Source organism: Furipterus horrens, unplaced genomic scaffold (genome assembly GCF_987537825.1).
Source record: "Furipterus horrens unplaced genomic scaffold, mFurHor1.1.pri manual_scaffold_7, whole genome shotgun sequence".
NCBI lineage: Eukaryota > Metazoa > Chordata > Mammalia > Chiroptera > Furipteridae > Furipterus > Furipterus horrens.
Window position 1 is genome coordinate 56,205,819 of NW_028327177.1, and position 20,969 is coordinate 56,226,787.

The 20,969-nt window shown below is 35.7% G+C and overlaps 1 protein-coding gene across 1 annotated transcript in view; it reads left to right on the forward strand.

Moving 5' to 3' along the window:
- Positions 1-20,969, forward strand: part of PRKDC (protein kinase, DNA-activated, catalytic subunit) — a 198,583-nt gene that overhangs the window by 84,118 nt on the left and 93,496 nt on the right. The window contains exons 37-49 of the mRNA XM_090283716.1: positions 894-1,079; positions 1,508-1,612; positions 2,698-2,865; positions 5,551-5,678; positions 8,404-8,611; positions 11,489-11,667; positions 13,222-13,390; positions 13,627-13,692; positions 14,780-14,852; positions 15,874-16,022; positions 16,371-16,508; positions 16,728-16,847; positions 19,153-19,296. Of these exons, the coding sequence (XP_090139842.1) occupies positions 894-1,079; positions 1,508-1,612; positions 2,698-2,865; positions 5,551-5,678; positions 8,404-8,611; positions 11,489-11,667; positions 13,222-13,390; positions 13,627-13,692; positions 14,780-14,852; positions 15,874-16,022; positions 16,371-16,508; positions 16,728-16,847; positions 19,153-19,296 (1,833 nt within the window). The remainder of the gene's footprint in view (positions 1-893; positions 1,080-1,507; positions 1,613-2,697; positions 2,866-5,550; positions 5,679-8,403; positions 8,612-11,488; positions 11,668-13,221; positions 13,391-13,626; positions 13,693-14,779; positions 14,853-15,873; positions 16,023-16,370; positions 16,509-16,727; positions 16,848-19,152; positions 19,297-20,969) is intronic.

Here is a 20,969-nt window from a genome sequence, read left to right on the forward strand (position 1 = left end):
CAGAGTCTCCCAGAGGGTATTCAAGTGAAACCTGAGGACAGCAGTCACAACATTCCAGAGCCAGAGCTGTCACCACAGAGAGGGAGCTGACAGACTTCTTGATATTTGGATGTCTTGAGGAGATTTAATTAATTTGAGAGAATCAGATGATGAACTGTCGTAGGCACATTGAAAACAGCAGAGAAAGCAAATAAGTATTAACTTTAGGGACATCAAAATGTACAAAAAAGGAATAGCATTGGCAGTATATAATGTGGATCATCTGTGAAAAATGGTTACATTGTCATAATGTTAGGAATATTGTATATTTTTCTAGCCAAATAGAAAGCACTGTTGAAAAGGTGGTGGGACAGGAAATGTGCACATGCCAGCCTGTGTGCATGTGTATGAATGCGCAGGTGTGTGCATGTGTGTGGACACGTGCCCATGCACATTAAAGTGGTAATGGTGACAGAAAGAAGCTAATTCCTCCTCCCATTGAGAATGGCAGCATGAGCATCATTTCATGAATGAGACACATTTTTTAATGGGAAAATTTACATGTTAAAATGCTGCTCTTATTGGAGAAGTTGTGAAGTTATCAGCTATTATAAAATTAACATCTTTATTTTTCGAGAATAGCTTTGAGTAAGGGAAGGGATTAGTCAAAGAACCCGTATAAAAGACTCATGGACATGGACAACGGGGAGGGATATGATTGCGGGAGAGGGGGTGGGTTGGGTGGGGGAGAGAAATTAGGGGAAAAGGGGACAACTGTAATTGAAAAACCAAAATAAAAAAAAAATTAAAAAAAAAATAAATAAAAGAATAGCTTTGAAATGAAAGTAAATTTTGTTATATATATTGGTCTTGAAGTTAAGAATTTTTCTTCAATCACCACATGATTGTTTCAGGTGAGCACCATTCTGAATGGCATGTTAGATCAGAGCTTCAGGGATCGGGCCAGTCAGAAACATCAAGGACTGAAACTTGTAACTATAATTCTGCAAAACTGGAAGAAGTGCGATTTGTGGTGGGCCAGTGATTCTGCTCCTGAAAGTAAAATGGCAGTGCTGACTTTACTGGCAAAGATTTTGCAGGTAATTTGAGACACATATAATATACAATTTTGGACTCTGTAACTTGGATCTTTAAAAATTTGATGGAAATTTGATAAATAAAAAATATTTTCTCCAAAAAAAAAACAAAAAAAACAAAAAAAACAAAAAAAAAAAAATTTTCTCTGGACAGTTGGTGATTCTCTTACATTTTATACTTTTTCTGTTATTTTACTTTTTTATCATTTATGCTCATTATCATTTCTTATATAATACTTTTATCTTTTCAATGTGACTTTACATGCATCTTATCAGATTGTTTTTAAGTATTTTTGAGGAATAATTGGTGAAATATTGTTGAAGTCCAGTAACAAATTTACAGGTCATTTCTGAAATTTAAAAATTTGAAAACAAAGAAAATTAGAGACATGATATAGAAATGTATCACGTTCTTATATCCCCTCCTTCAGATTGATTCATCTGTATCTGTTAATACAAATCACAGTATGTTCCCTGAAGTCTTTAAAACATACATTAGTATACTTGCTGATTCAAAGTTGGGTCTACATTTAAAGGTAAGTATTAAAAAATGTATTTTTAGATTATATTCTTCATTATTATTCCATTTTATATTTTTGCTTATTTGTGATGTTTGCTATTTTTATAATGAAAATTTTCCAGTATTTAAAAGCAGAGAGGCTAGCACGATGAACTTCCACATACTTATTACCCAACCTCAATAACCATCCATTTGCGGGTTTGTTTCTTTCAACTATACAGTCATTTGTACCCATCACATTGAAGGAAACCCCTGGTGTCATGTTATCTGATTTGCACATATTTTATTTAGTATGTTTCTCCAAAAACATAAGTAAAACTACAATGCGATTACCATACTTAGAAGGCATATTTGTCTTTGCATGTAGATTATTTAAATTGGCTTTTTTGAGAATTGCTATACTTATTAATGAATGCCAGGCTTTAAACTATAACTTAATCATTTTTCTATTAATAAGTAATGTTAAATATCTTGGTAATTTTTAGGGCAAAGAACATAATATTTTCATTTTTAAAGTTCTTTAATAATTAGACTTTACACTCTAATAAAATGTGGCCTTAATGAAAACCGTCCTTTTACTGGATCATGAAAATTTTCTTTAGAATGATCTGCTCTCTGTGATTAATCAGGTTTCTCATTCCTCAGTGGAAAGGAGCCTGGGAACTTACCTGCCACCTAAGGGAGATAGGAAATAACACCTACTTTCTTTGAAGCTTGGTATGAAGTTCTGAGTTAGTTCTGCAAGGAATATTTATGAATTATCCCTTAGGTTATTCAAGATGTTCTTTCCAGTCAAAATTTATCTAGTATATTTCTACTAGAGTCTACATTTTTAGGAGAAATAACATACAGAATTATCATACAATGTCCTTTTTATTTACATGTATATAGCCCTGAGTTGGCTCACTTCTCTCTAGAGTAGAAGCCATGATACCCATTGCATTCAGGTTTTCTTAATGTAATCTAGAAGGTATTCTGAAGTCTCTTATTGAATCTACATAGTGTTTTATTTGCAAGTCTTCAGAAGCAGTGACTTTATTTATTCCATAGGATCTGTAAGTCATGACTAGTGCAATTTCATATGTCTACATTGTTCCACAGGGTCAAGCTATAATTCTGCTTCCATTCTTCACCAATCTTACTGGAGGCAGTCTTGAGGACCTTAAGCATATTCTTGAAAAGCTCATTATTTCTAATTTTCCAATGAAGTCAGAAGAATTTCACCCAGGAACTCTGCAGCACAATAATTACGTGGACTGCATGAAAAAGGTAGTTCTTTTTTAGTAGTAACAAATAAAATTAAAATGTTTTCTTTTTCTGTCACATTTCGTGATGTAGAGAAGTAAGTGAAACATTCAGAATGAGTGTTCTTTAAGAATTCAGCCCTGATTGGTGTGACTCAATTGGTTGGGTGTCATTCTGTAAAGCTAAGAGTCATCAATTCAGTTCTCGGTCAGTGCACGTGCCTGGGTTGCAGGTTCGGTCCCCCGTCAGGGAGCATATGAGAGGCAACCGATCAGTGTTTCTCTCTCACATCGATGTTTCTCTCCCTCTCTTTCCCCTGACCTTCCACTATTTCTAAAAATAAATAAATAAAATCTTTAAAAAAAGAAGTCACAGTAACTCATTTTGAAAGCTGAGTAACACTGGAGGCAGATGCTTATCTAAATCCTTTGGAATTCACTTTTCTTTCTAATTTTAAATTGTGAAATATATTATGCATGAAGATATTGTGAACTATTTTATGCATAATATATGTCTTAAGAAGAGTACCAATAAGAGCTAAGAAATCAATGATTACCAATATGTTTCATTTTCTAAAATTTGAGTATGTTATTTGAGAAACATTCAGTGATTAATATCTATATTATTTAATATACAGCTGAAGGTCCCTGAAATACCAGTGGCTTAAACAAAATGGCAGGTTATTCCTCTCTTCTGTACAACTCTAGATTGACTACTTAGGGTAGCTTCTCAGTCTTCTTTTACCTTGTTCTCTGTCATTCTCCATATATAGCTTCCATTTTGTCCCAAATAGCTGCTCCAGCTCTGGCTGTCTTGTTTTCTTCTATCCCCTTCTGTCCAACAGGAAGGGTAAAGTGTAGTAGAGAACACTTTGCTTCCATGTAAGTGCTTAATTCCAAACTTACACATATCAATTCTACTGTTATCCAGTTTGCCATATACATTTGTAAACAAAGCTGTGAATGTTATTAGAACAATCATTATAATCAACTAAAACTTAGGGATTGAGAAAAACTAAGACAATGACCATTGCAGGGTTAGTTTTCATCTACCATTCTTATGATGGACTGAGCCCTGGGCCAATGTCTGAACACTTAAGAATAATGAAGACTTTGTCTTTGTTTTCAAAGAGCTTATAGTAAAACAAAGAAGAAACAAACAAACAAACAAAAAAACCAACAGATGATTAAAGCACACTTTACTAAATGCTGAGATAGAGATAAACATAGGGTATAGGTGTGGCAGATTATCCCAAGATGGCTGTACCAATATATCCCATTCCATATGTTTTTCTTATAGTGTGGCTTTTCCATTGAAAGGCAGTCAGATGATTTTCCTTCCATTGGGAATGGGTTGCCCTTAAAGAGTCAATAAAAAGAATGCAGAGGAAACAATGCTGCATGACTTCCAACACTAGTTAGAAAGGCTTACGGCTTTGTCCTAACTTTCTGTTTCCTGACATTCTTCTTGGTGAGACCCAGTCACATGAAAAGACCAGTATACAAGTCCTGTCCATCCATATAGATTTTGTCTTCCCCATTCTTTTTATATAATTTTCCCCCAAACATACAGGAAAAATAAATGAAAGAATACCAAGACAAGCATTCATATTACCATCGCCTATATTGAACAGTTAATATTTTGTTATATTTATTTTGTTTGGGGGGGGGCAGTGTGTATCTGTGTTGACTGAAACATTTGCAGATTAGTTTCAGACATCATAATATTTTGTTCCTAAATATACTTCAGTATGCATGTCTTACGAATAAGCCACAATACTGTTATCATACCTAAGCAAATTAACACTTCTCTAATATCATGTGTTATGTAGTCCACATTCATATTTTCTCAGATGCCCCGATGTTTAACTGGTTTTTCAAACCATGATCTTATTAATGATTGCACTGAATTGTCATGTCTCTCATATCTTTTAACCTAGAACTACTTTATCCTATCCTTTTTATTTTTTCATGACATTGAATTTTTGGAAGAAGCCAGAGTACTACTCCTGAATGTTGTCCCATATTTGTCTGATCATTTCCTTGGAGTGTTCTTTTACTTGTCCCTAATCTTCTTTATTTCCTCTGAACTGGAGTGGGCTTAAAGTTTGGTCATGAGATTCAGGCTATTCTTTCTGGCAACAATAGCACATCAGGAGGCAAATAGTGTCACTGTCCCTTTGTTACTGACCTCAAGTCTGTGGCCTGGTTAAGGTGGTGACTGCCTCATTTCTCTAGTGAACAGAAGATAAAATTGAGCATGTCTTCTAGAAATTAGAACAAGCAGGTATCAAGATGGAAATAGGGAGAGTAAGTATGAGAATGCTCCATGAGCAGCCTAGACATCTGTACAATTAAGACGATGGTGAAAAGACACACATTTCCAGAATAAAAGAGTCCACAGAGTACCTTGAAATGGTGAAGGAAAATGACCTGTGAAGGTCTTTAATTATGGAATTTCAGAACCTTGTAATAAAGAGAAAATTCTAAAAGCTGTTAGACAAATATCTGTAAAACCTTAAAAATTAATACTCAAATATTTAACAAAATTATATGCCATTTATTACATCCATAAAAATGACTAAAACATTACTATTTCTTAATTCTCTGTGAAATTGTTATAATTTTTTTATTTAGAACTTCTAAATACAAAACAAAAAAGAAAATTCAACAAAATTATTATATCATTACTGATTGTTTGTTTTTACAGTTTTTAGATGCATTGGAATTATCTCAAAGTCCTGTATTGTTGCAGTTGATGACAGAAATTCTTTGTCGAGAAGAACAACACATTATGGAAAATTTATTTCAATCCACTTTGAAAAATATTGCCAGAAAGTAAGTTATTCTGTTCTGATCTGGAATACCAGGAACCATATACATTATGTTTCTGTGGGAAATTTATCTTCTCCATTCCAAACAATAGTTGAGTGACAATTGAACTCGACTCTTATAACTAAACTTTATTTTGTTTTTCATAAGAAAAAAAAAATTTATCTTTAAAGTTTTAAACATACTCAAATTTGAAGGTAAAACTAAATAAATCTCCAGATTAAACAAGCATCAGCATTTTCCAGTTACATCACCCCTTTTTGGCCTGGGTTCTTTATTCAGCATGTTTTTGAGGTTCATTCACAATGTAGCATGATTCAGTCATTTGTTCCTTTATATTGGCATTTTAAAAAAATCACAACCAACATTCCACACAACTACCGGAGGATATACACTTCTTGAGGATATATGGAACATTCTTCAGGACACACCATTCAGTAAACCATTAAAGAAGTCTTAATAAATTTAAAATATTAAAATATTACAAAGTGTGTTCTCTATGCACTGTAAAGTTAAATTAGAAATGAACAACAGAATGAAGGTTGAAAATCCAAAAATATTTCTAAATACTGTGCTAACTGAACAACATCCATATTGTGACAGAAAACTTTGAACAAAGTGGGACTACAGGGAACATATCTCAACATAATAAAGGCCATATGTGACAAACGCAAACCTAAAATCATACTCAGTGGGAAGAAACTAAAAGTGTTCCAGTTAAAATCAGGAACAAGACAGGGATTCCCACTTTCACCATGAAGGAGTTCCTGTCAAGATGGCAGAGTGGGTCAATGCTGCTTGCCTTCTCCAATGACCACAACAAAATTACCACTGAATTACAGAACAATCATCATTGAAAACCACCTGAAGATAAATAAACAGCATTTCTTACATTAAGGATATAAAGAAGAAGCCAAGTTGAGATTGGTAGGAGGGAAGGAGATATGGAATGGGCAGGTCCCCCATGGTGTGGTGGTTAAGAAATGGGAGGGATATCTGCTGCAGCGACCCCCTCTGTAGAGTGAGGGGTTCCAGCACCACACTGGATCCCATCCCAGGGCATTAGTGCTGAGGGGTCCCCATAATATCTGGGTGTGAAAACTAGCAGGGATTGTATTTAAGAAATAACAAAGGACTGTGGGCTACTGAGACGAAGGCCTCAAGGGGACCGTGCAGAGAGTCACTCAGTCACAAATTCGCTCTAAGCTGCAGTGCAGGAGCAGGAGCTCAAGAAGTGCCAGGAGTCTAGAGGGAGGAACTAAATTGACTAAATTCTGGGTGAGGGCAGGAGGGGTATGGGTAGGGAGGAGCTCTCTGGGGACAGAAGCACTGGCACCAAATTAGAAGTAAGAAGTAACTGTCATTATTTGCAGATGACATGATAGTGTATATAGGGAACTCTGATATTATACCAAAGAACTATTAGAACTAATAAATGAATTCAGTAAAGTAGGAAGATACAAAATTAATATTAAGAAGGTGCACTTTTATACATCATTAATGAACTATGAGAAAGGGAAACAAAAGAATCAAATATACAACTACATCAAAAAATATAATATCACATACCTTCTTTTGGGACTATATTTGCATTCCCTCCAGCAATGTATGAGAATGCCTGTTTCATCACAATCTTGACAATACAGAGTATATTGTCATAGATTTTTTCCAAATTTTTTATTTTAGAAAGGATCTCTCGACATTGCTTTAATTTGTATTTCTTTTGTTATGACTGAAACAGCATATGTTTATATATTTAACTTTCATTTGCATTTATATTTCAGTAAACCATCTGTTGGTTTTTTTAAAAAAGATTTTATTTATTTATTTTTAAAGAGAGGGAGAGAAACATCGATGTGTAAGAAAAATATCGATTGGTTGCCTCTCACACATGTCCCGACTGGCGACCTGGCCCACAACCCAGACTTGTGCCCTGAGTGGGAATTGAACTGGCATCCTTTCACTTTGTGGGAAGATGCTCAACCAACTGAGCCATGCCAGTCAGGGCTGTTGGCCCATTTTTAAAATCAGATTTTTGAGCTATATGATTTGGATGCTTTAGGGCTGTGCATTTCTATAGTGCTCAATATAGGAAGCCCCTGAAGAGATTTTAAATCTAAGATAGTGATCAAATGAATATTACAAAAGTCCATGTTGCTTCTAGTACTGTCCTACAGCCTTAAAATTTAATGACTGAATTGCCTTATGAATCTAATATTTTTGTCCTGAATCATATCTTAACTTCTGAGCATTGGGATTTTAGAAGTGGAAAGGATTTTCATGTTTGTTTAGTTCTAACCTCTTATTTTTATAAGTGGGGAAACTAACCTGTATAGTCTTAATTTTATAGACATTAGAAAAAGCTGAATATATCTGTATAGGAAGTAGGAATGGTACTTCATTACTAGGAAAAACTAGAATTTTTAAATCATAATTCATGAGTTTTAGATTATGTAAATGTGATCATCTTTAGGCCTTAGACTCTCCCAAAGCCTTCTAGATATTCTCTGAAGAAAACTAGATTTGAAAGTAAATGAAAAAAATTCTTTCTAATGCTTAAATTTGTCATGAAGATTTCTGGATGTGAGTAAAATAATATAGTTTATGTACAAATGCTTTTTTATTTCATGGTTTTTATGTATATAAAATCTTTAAAGTTATTTTTCTTATGTAGTAGGCACTCATAAAGTATTTGTTCATAGCATAAATGTTTATGTAATTTTTTTATTAGGAGTTCATGTGCCACACAAGTTAGCCTTCTGGAAACTGTATACAAAATGTTCAAGAGGGATGACCTAGCTTCAAGTATCACTCGCCAAGCATTTGTAGACCGTTCTCTTCTCACTCTGCTGTGGCACTGTAGCCAGGATGCCTTGAGAGAATTTTTTAGCAAAATTGTGGTGGATGCCGTTGATGTATTGAAGTCCAGATTTACAAAGGTATTATATATCTATTATTAATTAAATGTTAATAAGAATTGACATATCTTCTTGATCAATGTCATTAGAATCTGCCTTGTGGCGGCTTCTGGTCTTGATGATGGCATAGGTAAATGTGGTCCTCCCATCCTCTCACAACCACATCAAAATTAAAACTAAACTGCAGAATAACCACATTGAGAACTGTCTGGAATCTAGCTGAACAGAAGTCCTATAACTAAGGATGTACAGAATAAGTCTCCTTGAGACTTGTAGGAGGGGTGGAGACGTGGAACTGGAGGTCCCACATCTACATGTGTCAGTTAAATATCAGGAGGGATATCTCGGCTGTAGAGGTCACCAGTGAAGAGTAGGGCTGTGCTTGCTTTAGAAAATCCATTCCTTGCCTCATCCAGCTTCTGGAGGCTGTCAGCAATTCTTGGCTTGTGGCTGCATCACTCCTATCTCTGCTTATGTGGTCACATTGCCTCCTCTTTTGTGTAATCTCTCTCACTCTGCCTCCATCTTATAAATATGTAATTGCATTTAGGGTCCACTAGATAATCTCCTTATGTCAGGGTCCTTTACTTAATTTTATTTGTTTAATCCTTTTTTGTCATATAAAGTATAATTCACAGGTTCTAGGGATGAGAACATGGTTATCTTTTACGGGCTATTATTCATCTTAACACTATTCACCTGTCCAAATGTTTCTACTTGTAACCTAAGTTTATCCCATCCTAATCTCCCCCAAAGTCTAAACTCAATACAGCACCAACTTTAAGTGGCAAATCTTATCAGCTCAAGATTCAAAGTTGCATTGTATAAATCAGGTATGGGTGGGATTCTGTGTATGATCCCTTTTCGGGCAAAATTCTCTATCTGTGGACCTGTGAAACTAGAAAACAACTTGGTTGATGGAACTTATAGGAATGTCTGTAGGATGACACTTATAGACATTCTTATTCCAAAAACAGACACTGGATATATGAAAGGAGTTAGTGTTCCAAAGCAATCTCAAAATTCAGCCAGCCAAATTCTGATAGGTTTCAAGACCAGAAATAATACTCCGTGGCCTGATGCTCTGTCCTCTGGACCAACGGTTCTATCCTTGGAGTTATTCTTTTTTCTTGAAGGTAGCATGTGTTCACAGCTGAGTAGTTTTACCAATGTGTTTCTTGCCTGTAGAATTTTGGGAGTACAGTAGCTTTTTTTCATTTCGTCTGGTGGTTTTTCCCCCAGTATAACATTCTCAAAAATCATTTGCCTCTCTTAAATATGTCTGCAGATTTACTCTGTTAGACAGGAGTCACCACCAATATATGTGCAATAATTTCATTTCTCTTCTTGGTCTATGAATCACATGTTTAATTTTTTTAGCACAGTCAAAGATTGTGCTTAGTCTTCTCTCCAGAGCACACTTTCCTAACAGTGAATTTCTAATGTTAGCATCTTTTACAGTGTGGATAGGCAGAGGATTTCCCAAATTAACAATTTCTGGTTCTTTTTGCTTAATAGTTCTTACCTCAGTTTATATCTTATACTTCACATTTTATTAGAAGCATTAAAGAAGGAACCAGGCAGCATCTTAACAAATTTGTTTGTAAGTCTTTTCAGCTAAATATTCAATTGCATAGCTTTTAAAGTTCTGCTTTCTGCACAAGTATAGTAGTATTTAACTATATTTCTGCTACTATGTAAAAAGGATCTCTTCCTTCAGTTTGTAAAAATATGTTTTGTATTTCCTTTTGAGACCTCACCAGCAACTACTTAATGTCTGTATTTTTACCAAAAATATGTTGATCATGATTGAGATATTCTCTAAAACAATATTGGCTTTCTCTCCCATGCTCTTCACTTCCTTTTGAGCCATAATTACAAATGCCTTTAATGTCACCATTTCTACTAACAATCTTTACAAGACAAGTTAGGCTTTTTCTGTCCTATAAGGCAAAATTCTTTTATCCTGTACTCATCATCTAACTCCAAAGCCCCTTTCATATTTTGGGCATTTGTTATAGCAGTCCCCAACTCTTGGTACCAAAATGTGTTTTAGTTTTGAGAATCTGCTGTAACAAATTACCATAAACATGGTGGCTTAGAATAAGAGAAATTTATTCTCTCATAGTTTTGGAGGCCAGAAGACCAAAATCAGGTTCACTGAGCCAAAATCAAGGTGTTGCAAGGGCCACACTTGCCCCACAGCTCTGAGTATTCATTCCTTGACTGCCAGCTTCTGATGGCTGATGGCATTTCTTGTCTTGTGACTGCATCACTCCAGTCTCTGCCTGTGTTGTCACTTTGCCTATTCCAGTTTTCTGATATCCCTCTATATCCCTCTTACTACATGATTTTTTGTGTTTTGGGGGGTCCATGTGAATAATCTAGAATGTCTCCCCATCTTAAGATCTTTAACTTAATCATGTTTGCAAACTTCTTTTTTTGCCTTATGAAGTTATATTTACAGATTCCAGGGATTGGGGTGTAGATAACTTTTGGGGATGGGAGGCATCATTTAGCATCTGCAGAATACTGTTGGGATTAGTGTAAATACCCAAATGGCAAATAGTTAATATAGACTTCTATATAATAGTTGGAAATTTGGGTTTTAAGAATTGAAATTTTACTTGCTATTATACCTTCAATAAGATTTTATGCAAAACTTGTATACCCATACCCTAAGCTCACTATTTGGACATTGTACATTATTTCCTGCCGCACTGAATATAATACATCAATACTTATATCCACATCTTAGACCTGGGCTGTCTCATATTGAAGTGATTTATCATCTTTACTTTTTATGTAAAAATGCATTGAATATTAAATTTTATTTAGGCTATAAACATTTTTCATGTTTGATAAGAACACATATAATTATTCGTTTTCTTTTTTTAGCTAAATGAATCTATTTTTGATACTCAAGTCACCAAGAAGATGGGCTATTATAAAATGCTAGAGGTGATGTATTCTCGTCTTCCAAAAGATGATGTTCACTCTAAGGAATCCAAAATTAATCAAGTTTTCCATGGCTCCTGTATTACAGAAGGAAATGAACTTACAAAGACACTTATAAAGTAATGTTTTAGTTAATTTTATGTTGCATTTGATATATTTGTGATACATATATTTTTATCCATGTCCATAATGTGGATAAATGTTTAAGTTTGAATACTGAATTTTATAATTTTCTTGTTTTTTTCTTGTGCACAAACAACTTAAATGGACTTCAGTTTGTTATTGGTAACATTCTATCCTATACTTTTATAAAGAACAAAAATAATTATTTTACTGTTTTCCTTACCATATTTCCCCTAAATAACTCTATATATTTGACTGGTGTGCTTTATAGTAAGAAGGAATTTGGTGCATTTTATTTTTTTCTGACTGTCATTTGAAATTAAAGGAGTATTAGAATATTTTTAAGCAGGCATTCTATAAGTAATCAAATACATTTTCTCTTAAAATCAGCCTTCTAATGAAGTTCCCTCTTTGTAAATATCAAACACAGACTTTTATTGACATGTCTAATTTTGCATATCCAAAACAAATGTATCATGATTATCCTCATGTCCTAATCCTTGTTTTACGTCCTCAGTCAATGACTGGTCCATCACTTATTTGCATAAACCAGACTTGAGAGTCGTAGTTTATTCTTCCTTTGTCTTCATCTCTCCTACCTCCAGGCACGCCTTATCAGTCACCAGTGGATTTTTATCTCTTGAGTATTCCTGAAACCAGTGCCCTTATTTCATTCTCCTTTCTACAGCCTTGTTGTAGCGTCTGCTGTTCTTTGGTGAATCACTGAAGTGGTCTCCATAATTATTCTCCTTGCTCCTAGGATTGTCTCTCTTAGTTCCGATTGTTTAACTTTCCCTCCCTAAAATCCTTCCAAGGAACCTTGTCTTCAGTAGCAGGTTGACAAACTTTCTGCAAAGGGCCTGATAGTAACTATTTTTTGCTTTATTGGCCATCTGGTCTCAGTTGCAAGTACTACCCTGTACTGTGAAATCAGCCATAAATAGCATGTAAACTAATGGGCATGGCTGTGTTCCAATAAAACTATTTTCAAAAATAGTTGGTCATCAGGGAATGGTTTGGTGACCCTAACATACAGGATGAAGTCCAAGCTCCTTATCATGGCAGGTGAGATCTTGTGGGAACACACCTCTTTCTACCTTTCATTCGCTGCTAGCTGCTGCTGTTTCCCACTTTATCCTCTGAACACACCATGCAGCGTGTCCCTTTTTATAAGTGACACTTTCTCTACTTATAATGCCTGTGTACATTTTCCTCTGGCTAATTTGTAATTTGAAGCTCAGATATTTTCTCTTAAAACTTTTCTTCCTTGGCTTCTTGGGCTGGACTATTTTCTTACCTTACTGTGCTTGTTGCTGTCTCCGTGCTTACTGCAGTGTGAGGTCCATGGACATGGCCTTCACCCTGAGATGTGCATGGGGTACAGTGACTTGCTTAGTCTCCTATTCCTAGTGCATAGTACTATGTTGGGCACAAACCTGACATCCAGAAAAGGCTGAACTGAATTGAAATTCTGTTTTCTGGCATTGTTGGACTTGAGCAACAATTTCCCTATTACATGAATTAATTTTTAACCTGAATCTATTCTGCAGACTGTGCTATGATGCATTTACAGAGAACATGGCTGGCGAGAATCAGTTGCTGGAGAGGCGAAGACTTTACCACTGTGCTGCATACAACTGTGCCATTTCTGTTATCTGCTGTGTCTTCAATGAATTAAGATTTTACCAAGGGTTTCTGTTTAGTGAAAAACCAGAAAAGGTAGGCCTTTCATGAGGTATTCAATACTGCTGTCATTATAGGATTTCAAAAGTTAGATTACATCAATCAAAGTTATATCATAATTTCCACCTTCTTATAATATTGTAGATACAGTTCTTTTAGTTCCTCATATATAGAGCTGAAGTGCTTCTCCATGAGTTATTCATTTTGTAGTTGCATCAGTAGTAAGGATCTTCACCATTCGTATATCTTTATGTGATTCTTTGAATTCACAGAATTTGCTTATCTTTGAAAATCTGATAGACCTGAAACGCTGCTATACATTTCCTATAGAAGTTGAGGTGAGTGGAATTTTTTAATGCTCTTTTCTAAGTTAAAATACTTACCAAGTTCTTATACAGAAAAATATGTATTATACCGAACATATTAAATTGCCAGTACTCAGATCTGCTTGGAACTACAAAAACTGGTAGTTTTAAGTAGTTCAGCCTGAGTACAGTCTCAGGCAACTACAACGAAATTCATCAAACTTATATTTTCCCTTTCTTGACTTGACTTGTATATAAAAGACAGTGCCAATAAAAGAAGCTGCTAGGAAATATTCCAGAAGTTGTTTTCTGAGTAAATTTTTCTGACCAATGAAATTGAGATCCATATGGATACAAAATTACAGCCCTGTGGCCCTGCTTGGGTTATTTGGTGGGAGAATGAGGGTGCCATGAGAAGTCACAAGGATAATTGCAAAACTTGGTCTGGTAAATGTGACGGGCTTGATTTTAGCAAAGCTAAGTTTGATGTACCTCACCCTAAGCTGTAGGTGTAGCTTTTCTCAGCTCTTTGGAAAGTGAAGTTCAGCAGAGGGCCAGAGCTCATACACTACGTCCTACCGAACAGAGCTGGGCCAGGAGCTGCCATTCGTGTATCTCTGCACAGCTGCTGACGTCGACCATGTCTTAGTGGTTCACGGGTTCCAATAAATGGTTGCTTCCTGCCGTGTAACCATTTAGAATAAGACTGGGAACCTTTTTTCTAGACGTATGTTCAAAGAACTAAACAAATAATAGCACTAGTTTATTAAGCATTCAGACACTTGCTTTATATTACTTCTGAACTTTACAACATTACTGTAAGGTGCTATGATATATCATAACCATATAGTTGAGGGAACTGAGGCTCACAGATCAAGTATAAACTATTGGTAACCCAGGCATGTGGTAATAAGAGCTTAACAGACATTGTGGGAATCTGTATAAAAAGCTTTCCTTCAGGAGTATTCACCTTTCTTTGTGGATATTTTTGAATACTTATAAATTTGATAAAAGTTTTATTTAAAAATTAATTTTTATTTTTGCCAGATTGCTACTAAATAGAAAACAGGTGGCCATGATTCTAAAAAGTTTTGAATTGTGTATTTGTTTTGCCTAATAGGTGCCTATGGAAAGAAAGAAAAAGTACATTGAAATTAGGAAAGAAGCCAGGCAAATAGCGAATGGGGACTCAGGTAGGATATTTTCAAAATGATGAGAAAGATTCTGGTGCTTGGTATTTGTTACGTAATAGAAAATACCTTAAGTACCCCAAAACATTGAAAGTGAATTAGAAAATTTTTAAGTGGTAAATGGAATTGTATCTTGTAATAAATGTTATTAGTTCAATTTCAACTGCGTAGAAAGATCTCTAAGTGGCCTCATGGGACTCGTATATGGTACATTTTATTTGAAGTCCAAGATTGGAATAATGTTTATTTGTTTGCCTATGGATTATATTATTTAGATATATTTAGAAATCTCTGTGAAAAATACAAGTTCCATCCTGCCACACCCACATTAGCTCCCACCTCCCTCAGGACAGGGCTTCTCTGCCGCATTAGTTTGTGCTCACTCCTCTCTAGCAATCTGTCCCTCTGCCTGTGCCTTTCGACCCTGGGCTCTCTTTTGCCTCCATGTGCATGTATGTTCCCTCAGCCTGAAATAATCTTGGCCTCAGTTATCAGCATGGATTATTACATTTTGTTTAATGCCAACTCCTGCAGGACGTTCTCCTTGGCCTCCCTATTTAAAATTAACCCTTTCTTCCCTCCACATACTCTTTGTTTTAATTTTCTGCCTAATTTTTCTGTATAGCTTTGTTTTCTTTACTTGAGAATAAAATTTGGACCAGTTTTCTAAATTTCTTACATGTTTAGGATTAGTTATTTTTTAGTAGTATCTTTTCCCACATTTATGCTATACATCACGGGCAAAATGTGCATCACCAAAATTTTAATATGCTTAATATCATACCTAAAAATTGGATCTAGTTTAACTTGATTTCTTTGTCCATGACAGTAGAGAATACTGGTCAATAATGAGAAAAGCAAAATTTCCTTTTTGCTTTGTTAATCTAGATAATGAGTTGAGAATCATAGGATTGATGAAAGACTTAGTTGACAGTATCCTTTTATTTTAATACTATTTGAGCTTAGAGAAATGCATTTCTTACTATATTTGAATAAATGTATTTTCTTTTTATTTCTATTTCAGGTGGTCCTCGTTATATATCTTCCTTGTCATATTTGGGAGACAGTAGCCTGAGTGAGGAAATGAGTCAGTTTGACTTCTCAACTGGAGTTCAGAGCTATTCATACAGTTTCCAACATCCTAAATCTACCATTGGTCATTTTCAAAGACAGGTGATCACATTTTACATATTAAAGTATATTCACATTTGTAAAGGAAGAAAGAAAGGTTTTGTTGTTTTATAGGAAGCCAGTTCTCTGTAGTAGTCCTCAGGGAATAGTATTAGTTTGGAGAGTTTTCCGAGATCTAAGGTCCAGCCTATCTTTCTGTAGACTCAGCAGTCTAATTTCATCAGCACAATAAAGAAAGCTCTCTCCCAAGGGCTCACTTGCATTAGCTAGTCAAATTAGCGTCGTTACTTAAGTGCGTATTTTGTGATATTGCCCCCCAAATCAGAATGTCATGCACACTGAAATTTTAACAGTGTACTTTGCATAATCAGATTCTTAACCTTTTCATAGGAGCATAAAGAACCCATGATCCAAGATGATTTTCTGGAGTTAGAGATGGATGAACTAAATCAACATGAATGTATGGCAACCATGACAGCCCTGATTAAGCACATGCAGAGAACTCAGATCTTACCTAAAGAAGAAGAGGTCTCCTTTCTGTTTATTTTACATCGTCTCACTTAATACTATTCATTGACATCATATTAAGAAAGAACATATAATATCAAGGACTAAACCAAATTCCATATCATATAAAAACATGATTTTTGCTGCTCATGTTTTACTTTGTCATTGTTGTCTCATAATATCAAAATATGAGGTTATTTTATTCTACTTTCCAGTGTAATTTTGAATGTATCATTTCAGGGTTCAGTGCCAAGAAATCTTCTTCCTTGGATGAAATTTCTTCATGACAAACTAGGAAATCCATCAATAGCATTAAATATTCGTCTCTTCTTAGCTAAGCTTATTATTAATACAGAAGAAGTAAGTAATTTATTATTATTTTTAAGTATTCTTTGAGTCTCCTTTAAAAGCCCACCACAAAGAAAGATGTTCTCTGAATAAATTAACCAATCATATTTATTTATCTAACATCATTCTTTTATATTTCATTTTTAAATATGTAAATTAACTTCTATTAAGTTAGAAGTTATCTTTTTATAAGGACATGTGTTGGCAGCTTTCTTATGGCTGCCAACCTTCTTGGTTTGTAGTAGCAAAGAAGGTGGTAAATTATTCCTTTTAACTCTATATAGAAAAATAACTGACTCTCTTAGATAGTTGCTGAATTTACCATTTGGTCTACATATAGCACTGTGTTAGGGAGGAGTGTCTTTCACCAGTGGGAGTTAGGATAGATTTTTAAGAAAGTCCTTGGGTTTAATGTTGTAAAATAGCAGTGGGAGCTTGCATTCTGCATGGAAGCAGCAGTGTGAGTGAGCACTGACAGCCTCTGAGAGAGCCAAGCATGTCTGCTCTTACTGCACAGACCATGGGCACATGGTCCAGAGGAATAGCATGTGTAGCATGATCACATTTCTGAGGGCAGGTGAACTGAGCCAGGCCTTTGGGGTCCCTACAAAGGGTCCAGCTCATTCACTGAGTGGTAGGGAGCCACCGAAGGGAGCTAAGTAGAGTGACATGATCCACTTGACCCCACAGAAGATCCTTCTAGGCAGTACTGCAAATGTGAGCCAAAAGCACAGGGCTGTCGGGAGGTGGTTGAAAGGGCTGACCTGAGACTACAGCAGGGCTATGTTCCTCAGGGTTGTGCTGAATTTCTAGCTCCTAGGGCTGCCTAACATAGCTCTTAGAGGTACGGCAAAACTGGATGGCTTAAACAACAGAAACTGAAAGCCAGTGTTCAAGATCAGGGTGTTGGTAGGGTTGGTTCTTTCTAAAAGCTGCAAGAAAGAATCTGTTTTTAGGCCTCTCTCGCAGGTGTTTCTCAGCATGTAAATGGTATTCCCCATGAGCCTTCACATTGTCTTCCTCCTATATGTCTGTCTCTGTCTCATATATACAGATTTTTCCTTTTTAATAAGGACACTTTCATTGGATTAAGACCCTCAGTGACCTCTTGATAATCTTAAAAGGTCCCATTTCTGAATAAGGTCACATTTATAGGTCCTGGGAGTTAGAACTTCAACATTCTTTTGGGGGACTCAGTCAGTTCAGCCCATAACATTCAGGTCACATGTGATTTCTGGCTCACATTCCTGTAAGTGCTGACTTGATGGCTAGCAAAAAGGGAACTGGTGTCTTTGTCTTTTGGTTGATGTATTGGTAGGCTGGGTGTGGGTGCATGGTTCGACAAGGAAACCTGCTCGATTTGTTCACGTGTGTGGATATGAGGTGCCACTGAGACATCACTGAGATGTATCCCTGGAGCATTATGTATATCTGAAGCTCAAGAATTATCAGGACAGTGGTTTTCAGATGTTCAAAATGTCTCTTGTCTTATGGGAGAAAGATTAGAACTTGTTTACATTTTAAAAATTTCAACCTTTAAATTTATCTATATGTTATATTTTAATAATATAGTAAAGTTTGTATTTATAATTTACAAATAAACCAATAGACATATATGGAAATTTCAGACTCTTTTTACTTATGGGTTGCATAAACAAAAAGATACGAGACCACACAGATTTAAGTGGTGAGAGTAAATAAGAAATCTCTGAGAAAAAAAAATTTTTTTTAAAAAGAAGGTAGTAAAGGTTAATATAATAACTTGAATCATGCTTTATTATTTTACATCAAAATGGCATTGTCTTGCAATTTCTAAAATAAATGGAATTTAGTATATAGAAACATTTTAATTAGGTTTCAGAGTCTTGAGTATATGAAGTCTTCCACGGTATAGGAAGAAATGGGGAAAAAAATCAGCCACGTGCACCTAACTAATTTGCATATTCTCATTTTTCATATATCCTATGCACTGGCATAAAATTAAAATTCTCTAGAGCTGAATGTTATTCAGATAGGACAAGGTTGATACAGAATGATTTTGATTTCCACAAGCATAGTTATATCAGAAAGGTTTTAAGCAAAGAAAACATCAATAATATATTTTCTTCTATTAAATTATGGTTTCAGGGGCCTCTAAGGAGAGAATTCAACAGAGAATCTGATCTGATTAATCAGGGTAATTATTGGAATTTACATCTGTTTTTGATTAGGTCAAGTCATAATATAAAATTTTAGCTGATGGAGGATATGTTTCTGGATTAATATTTTGGTTATTCAAAATAGTCCTTTGGTACTTGACTTCTAAATTTTCTTCTAGGTCTTTCGCCCTTATGCGAAGTACTGGCTTAGCCCGTTGCTGCAGCTGGTTGTTTCTGAAAATAACGGAGGAGAAGGAATTCACTATATGGTGGTTGAGATCGTGGTTACTGTTCTTTCATGGACAGGATTAGCTACTCCTATAGTAAGAATGGATACATCTTTTATGTAGTAATATATCAGTTCTTTGCTGATATCTTAACTAGGGTATATAATAAATAATCCAGGCTACTCTTTTTTTTTTTTTTTTTTAATTTTTTTATTTTGGTTTTTCAATTACAGTTGTCCCCTTTTCCCCCAATTTCTCTCCCCCACCCAGCCCACCCCCTCTCCCACAATCATATCCCTCTCCGTTGTCCATGTCCATGAGTCTTTCATACAGGCTCTTTAATTAAACCCTTCCCTTACTTATCCCCCTTCTTTCCCTCTCCCCTCCCCCCTATTGACTGCTATTCTGCTCTTTGTTCTATTTAGTTCCTTTGTTTGTGTTGTTCTTTAGTTTCCTGTATTAGGTGATATCATATGGTATTTTTCTTTCTTTGCCTGGCTTACTTCACAGGCTACTCTTAATGACTTAGAGTCATCATTTTTAGAATTAATTTTTATATTCTTGTGGTATTGCTATACTAAATGGCCTTATACTGCTTTAGTTCTCTTGTCTGCTTTCATAATTTCTCAGACCTTTTATTTCTAAGCTATCAGATGTTTGTTTTGTTTTGTTTGTTGCTTTTACCTGTAAGGAGTTTGGAAACTAGAAAATTGGTTTATTAAAAGTATGAGAAATAAATGTCAGTAGACTTCTGCTGTGACTAAAGTCCCTGAATGTGTTGGCATTTGTTTTGCCAGCCTGTCTACTTCCTGAGTATTGACTGTAATGGTTGTACTTGCTGCACAAGTGACTGTGAGGTCAATGACACTGTACTGTATTGCAGCTCGTGGCATCACCGGCATAGATTCATGTCTGTTGGAGCTTTGCCTATTCCCTTGAACACATTAGCACTAATAAAGTATAAGAGTATTCATGTAAGGATAGCTTGGGAACAGTCCTTACTAAATATAATAATGTACATGTGTTTATGTCTGGGTGTGCCCCTCTCATTCCAAAGTTAACTAAATTTAGATTTCTTGGCTTTAATATGATGAAATAAGTGTAGTCTGCTTACTAACATGAAAAAATTAAGAGAGTGTTTAGTTTAACTTAGGAACCATTAAAAAAGATTGATTTAGATGTCAGGAACTCAGCTGATCTTGAAAGAGCTGAATTGCTTAGTGTCAGAATAGCTGATTAAAGCAACAGCAAGCCAAAGTGAAAGTCACAATGAAGCCTTTAATCAAAAACTCATTGCAATAGTATATACAAAAGGCTAAAACCAGAGGAAGCCCCGGCTCTCTTGTTCCATTTCCTCCCAGAACAGCATACTGGTTGAGGGTCAGGTTGATGAGTACCGATCTGGGGGCCCTCTCGCTGTTGAGGGAGCCACTAATTAAAGACCCAAGCAGTTTGGTAGGACCCTGGAGCTGGGAGGAGTGTGATGGAGAAGGGCTAGGAGTTGAAAAGCACCGAGCACTGAGTCAGAGTAAGGAAGAATGTCTTCAAGTGTTCTGTTACTCCCTCCTAAGGAGGTTTTAGCAGAGACACCTAAAGAAGATAGAGACCTGAGAGTGAAGGCACCTGTGCTAGGAAGCACATGTGTGAAAGAGCATGACCAGACAGGGGGGCCTGAGTGTCTGACTGCAACTACCCTTTGACTGCAGTGTACTGGCTGTGTTCCAAGTCTGGTGTGGGGTGGGGGCAGCTTTATCCTGTGAGGCCTATCA